Source organism: Myotis lucifugus, unplaced genomic scaffold (genome assembly GCF_000147115.1).
Source record: "Myotis lucifugus unplaced genomic scaffold, Myoluc2.0 scaffold_54, whole genome shotgun sequence".
NCBI classification, from domain to species: Eukaryota; Metazoa; Chordata; class Mammalia; order Chiroptera; family Vespertilionidae; genus Myotis; species Myotis lucifugus.
In genome coordinates, this window is record NW_005871102.1 from 2398638 (window position 1) to 2404637 (window position 6000).

The window sequence follows — 6000 nt, forward strand, 5'->3', positions numbered from 1 at the left end:
TGCCCGCAACCCAGGTACATGCCCTTGACAGGAATCGAACCTGGGACCTTTCAGTCCGCAGGCCGATGCTCTATCCACTGAGCCAAACCGGTTTCAGCGTAGTTAAATTTTGATCTCAAGTGTAGAGTGAGTTAATTGTGTTTTACTTTATCCACTGGCCTATTCAAGGCTCCTCTCTCACTTTGTTTTACTTTGTTATATTTCTTTTCTTCTGAATTGAACATTTTTTTCTTCCTTTACACCAGTGGTTCTCAACCTTCCTAATGCCGCGACACTTTAATACAGTTCCTCATGTTGTGGTGACCCCCAACCATAAAATTATTTTCATTGCTACTTCATAACTGTAATTTTGCTACTGTTATGAATCGTAATGTAAATATCTGATATGCAGGGTGTATTTTCATTGTTACAAATTGAACATAATTAAAGCATAGTGATTAATCACAAAAACAATATGTAATTATATATGTGTTTTCTGATGGTCTTAGCGACCCCTGTGAAAGGGTTGTTCGACCCCCAAAGGGGTCGCGACCCACAGGTTAAGAACCGCTGCTTTACAATTTGGCATCTCTGAAAATTGGGTTATATGTTATAAATGATGGAATTAAAAAATGTTTCTATTGGCTAAAACTAGCCATTGGATGTAGTAGCTGTTTTGCAAGAAAAAGTTCTGGATATTGAATGAACACAACAATGTGCACATATACTTAACATTACTGAACTTGAAAGTGGTTAGGATGGTAAATTTTATTATGTGTATTTTACCACAACTAAATTTTACAAAATATACACATATTAATGACACTGATAGAAGTGTTAAAAAGAACACAGAAGTTTTTAATCCTCTATATTCTTTTCCAATGTCCGTTTAGCCTGCTTTACTGGGCCTCATACCTATTCCCGCAAGTGAGTTAAAGGTGCTTTGTACTGATTACCCAGAACCACCACCCCAATTTTCTAAAAGAGCAGTTAAAAGCTCTTTAACAATTAATAAACCCAAAAGTTTTAAAATCCACCTGTAAAGCCTATGGTAAACCTAATTACTTCACAGATATTATACACCAACCATATGCTTACTGCCTTGAGCCAAAGAACCTATAAAGATATATCAAAAAATAATATGATTACAAGATAACCAAAATTACTTTAAAAAAAAAAAAAAAAACCTCTCACTAGCTACATTTACACACAGATTTAAGAATACCAAAAGGCAATTTTGCTAAGTAAAATCATCTTACCAAAAGCTGTGGCCACATTTCGTCATGTATGCTTCCTCGATCATATCAAAGCAGATAGGGCTAAAAAGAAAACAGAAAATAATTGATACTTTTAAAGTAGAGGGATTTCAAATTAGAAAAGGCCAGCAACAATACAACAAAATCCTATTTCCATACACCGCAAAGTCTCCAAACATCTTATCAATGAGAGATGAAATTTCTCTTGAGCTGAATAAACTTCAGGGGATTGCAGGTCAAATGACAATTTGTTTAAGATGGCACTAATGGCCATCAAGCTCTAAAATGAATTAAATAAGTATATTAAAATGGCCCCAATACTTTAACTCACCCATAATTTTTAATAGTGCAATGCAATCACAAGAGTCCTTAAGAAAGTTCTATCATCTTCTTTGATCATCCGTACTCAAAAACATCTACCTAGATCTACTAATCCAAATGTGCTTTTATTTCCTATCTCAAAAAAAAACAACTAATTTCCTGAATGATAAATTTACAATTCCAATTTCAATAACTCTTCTAGGTAATGAAGATGGTAATGATAGTTAATACTCAAAACAGCACAAACTATATCCATTAAAACATATGACATATATTAACCCACTTAATACTTTCAACAGCACAGTGTTGGTAGGTACCTATTACTAGACGTACATTCTTACTACATATACTTAGAAAATTGAGGCGGGGGTAAATGAAACAACTGCTTTCAGGCATTGGACACTACGCAGCACAGTATTGATATCTTTGATGGAAGATGAATAAATAAGTGAGCACTATCACAGACCCAGTTTTCTGTTTTCACAGAAAGATTCACAGGCCCAAGGAAAGAGAACACAAGCATAGTACAACAATCTTGCTGAGTCTAGGAAAGACAAAAGGGAAAGAATTTATAGGACAGGACGGACACCAGAGGAAGGAGCTACAAGGAGAAAGAATTCTACAACTCTATACAGGGTTCTCATCAAGTCCATTGCTGAATACTACTCATACATGTCCAGAGTAAAACTCCACAAGTTAAATTAAAAAATAACCACACAGCCCTGGCCAGTGTGGCTCAGTTGGTTGAGCATCATCCCATGCACTGAGAGGTCACAGATTCGATTCCCGATCCCCAGTAGGGAGCATGCAGGAGGTAGACAATCGATGTTTTTTTCTCTCTCTACCTCTCCCTTCATCTCTCTCTCTCTCTAAAATGAATACATTAAAAAACACATTTATACACATAAATACATATACGCCTATGTATATACATTTATCCCAGTTTAATGTGAATCTCAAAAATATTATTATGCCAAATTGAAGAAATCAGAAACAAAAGGCAATGTATTCAATGACTAGATTACTTGGACCTAGGATCACGTGTTCCAATTCTGAATTTGGGGACAAAGAGCTCCCACCCCAAAGTACACAGACTAGGAAGAGAGAAGGATGGATTCCCAAAGATAAAATCAGAAATACGATAAACAGAAATCAGACCATCTATTACAATCCATCTTTCTCTCTACATAGAAATAGAGACAAAAATCAGTTCATTAAATTTAATTTTGAAAACTGAAAGGACAATTAACTTATATATGAGAATATGAACAGAAAACATATTACTCAATGAAAATATTGAGATAGTAGGGACCTATATAAATAGAACTTGATACATACATATATGAAGAAAGGCAGAGGGCAAAGAACAAACAAGGTGAAAGGCAAACATGGGGAAACAACATATGTTAAAAACAAGTCAAGAATCATTTTAATTTTGTATAATACAAATTTTAACAGGAAAAAGAAGAAAACCTTCCTCCCAAGCTAGAGAAGCTTTGAGGATAAAGCAGCGGTTCTCAACCTGTGGGTTGCGACCCCTTTGGGGGTCAAACGACCCTTTCACAGGGGTCGCCTAAGACCATCGGAAAACACATATATTACATATTGTTTTTGTGATTAATCACTATGCTTTAATTATGTTCAATTTGTAACAATGAAAATACACCCTGCATATCAGATATTTACATTACGATTCATAACAGTAGCAAAATTACAGTTATGAAGTAGCAATGAAAATAATTTTATGGTTGGGGGTCACCACAACATGAGAACTGTATTAAAGGGTCGCGGCATTAGGAAGGTTGAGAACCACTGGGATAAAGGGTTGCAGCTTAAACTTATTTAAAATAGGAAGAAATAGCTTGGCTGGAGTGGCTCAGGGGTTGAGTATCCACCCATGAACCAAGAGGTTACCAGTTCTATAACCATCAAGAACAAACATACATATGTAAGGAGAAAAAATGAGCAACAAGGTTTAAAGTTATAGTTATCTTAACAATTCTTAGAAGGAATATGGTCACCTAAGGAATATTGACTGGTTCGTTATTAAGAAAGGTTTGTAAAGGGAAAAGGTAGTCTCCAATCAGCACATTCTTTGGTAATAAACTACTACTGTACAAGTACCTCCCTCTCAATTTATAGACCAGAATTCAAGTTAATAGTAGTCTTTTATATCCTGCTTCATAATCACCTCATTTTCTCTGCCATTTGATGCACCTAAATCTTATGTTGACACTGATGCTGATAAAAGAACCATAATGAACTGCTATGACTTGATATCACTTCTGCAGAGTATCTTTCATCATCACTGCCATCCAACCAGCATATGTATTATAAAACAAAAGAATCAAGGTGTTGCTGATTTTTAATGAACAAAATAAACTGATGAATAAATAGGTCCAGAGACATGGAAGCATGGAACAGACTGACAGATCTCAGAGGGAAGGGGGAACAAAAGGGGGGATGTGGGAAGAGATTAACCAAAGAATTTATATGCATATATGCACAGCCCATGGACACAGACAATAGTGCAGTGATGGCCTAGGTTGGGGCAGGATCTGGGCAGAGGGAGCAAAGGGGGTGGGAAGTAGGGGACATTTGTAATACCCTCAACAATAAAAATAAAAATTTTTTGCTTTGTTTTTAATAACTGTTTGTACTGATCTTAGAGAGAGGAGGGAGTGAGAGGGGAAGAAAGGGAGAGGGGGAAAGAGAGGAATATTGATGTGAGAGAGAAACCTTGATAAGCTGCCTCCTGCACAAGCCCATACATGGGAACAAACCCACAACCTGGGCATGTGCCCTGACCGAAATCAAACCTGAAACCTTTTGGTGTATGGGACCACACTCCAACCAAATGAGCCACACTGGCCAGGGCCAAGTTTTGTTTTGCAGATTCAAGGAAGTGCTTGACTGATATTGCTATAACAACAATGTAATGAATTCTAGCTTATTTCAGTAGTTGAATATGCTTTAAAATCTCTTAAAAACACTTTTTAATTGTTTGGAAAACTGTAGCAATGTGGTCACAGGTTTCATCTTCAGTGCTAAGTATAATTTATAGATAATGGCTGCCTAGGGTGCAGTGCAGTGAGATAACATCTGAATTCAGAAACATTTAACATCTAAGTGAAGTAATAATGCCAGGATATGACACAATTATGTGATTAAAAAGTCTTTTTTTAGGATAGTCTATTATTAATAGTTTGACTTGAGAGGCAATGACATATTTAATAAGTGTCAGATCTATTGAATGTAGATCCTACCTACTTCTTATCAGACAGATGACTAGAGTTAACCTTCCCACAAGGGGCTATCTACTTGAAAACATTTATTTCTGCTGCAACTTAGAGAATAACTGGGTCTTGCAGAGGTAGAAAAGAGCATTTCAGGTAGTTGAAAAGCTAATGCAGAGGCAGTAGTAATGTGAAAGAATAAAAGAAGTCATCTTTCAAATACAGGCTAGACTCAAGCAGCTTTAATTAAATGGATCATGTAAGAAAAATTGGAAAAATGAAAGTAACAAAGACTTCCTTTGAATGTCAACGATTTTTCCAACTTCAAGCTAAATACTACTCTCCTGTACTACAAATTCTCTGTCTATAAATCAGTTAAAATGACCTGCAATTTGATAATATATTCTTTTGATCCTTTGTGTGAAAACTATAAATCCCTAAATGTTCAATTTTGCAATTAAAAATAAACTTTTTAAAATATATAAGTCAAGAGAGGCCAATATGTATTACTGAAAATTAGGCATTTGACTTTAAATCAATTATTCTCAAGAAGATGACAACATGTCATTATCACCAGAGTAGCTTTTTCGAACTAGACTGCCCACTCCAGCCTCCAATTCTGGTATAGCCTCTCAGGAGGTAAGCAGGCAGACAGGCATGGAGAGGAAGAGGTTAGGGATTAAAAACATTTATCCCATGTGATTATAGAACAGTTGTTTCCCTCCAATCTACCACATTTAAAAACCACTAGGATAAATACATGTACTCAAACCTAAGGATCTGTAGTCTAATTCCATACAAAGAAAGCACTAGGTCGAGAATTAGGAGATCTGAGTTCTGATTTTGTCCGTTAGCTGTCCAATTTGAAACAAAGTTACTTAACATTTTTGTACCTCAATAGAAATATAATTATATTAGTATTATATTAAAATTGGAAGTCTAGATAACTTCACAGAATTGCTCTAAGGATCAAATGCAATGTGAAGTATAAACATCTTTAAAATGTAATGAATAAGGAATTGTCAAACTTCACTCTCATTTAGATGTAAAAGCATACAAGACAAGACCAACCCAAAGTTAATGCACCCAAAGTCAATTAGAAATGAAAAGGATTCTTTGAGCCTTGACAAATCCATATCTTCCTTCTCCAAAAGATTGGCCAAATCAAATCTAACTTGAGAATCGGGAAACTAGATTCCCATTAATGA

The 6000-nt window shown here is 35.5% G+C and overlaps 1 protein-coding gene across 7 annotated transcripts in view; it reads right to left on the bottom strand.

Annotated features, from left to right (window-relative positions):
- COP1 (COP1, E3 ubiquitin ligase) overlaps positions 1 to 3779 on the bottom strand; it is a 92567-nt gene extending 88788 nt beyond the window's left edge. For all 7 annotated transcript variants that reach the window (XR_001348252.2, XM_023753962.1, XM_023753958.1 and 4 more), the window contains exons 1-2: positions 3748 to 3779; positions 1239 to 1298 (exon numbers count right to left, since the gene is read on the bottom strand). Coding sequence is in view for 6 of the 7 variants with exons in the window: in XM_023753962.1 (XP_023609730.1) it covers positions 1239 to 1298; positions 3748 to 3764 (77 nt within the window). In the remaining variant the exon portion in view is untranslated. The remainder of the gene's footprint in view (positions 1 to 1238; positions 1299 to 3747) is intronic.
- Positions 3780 to 6000: the final 2221 nt, after the last annotated feature.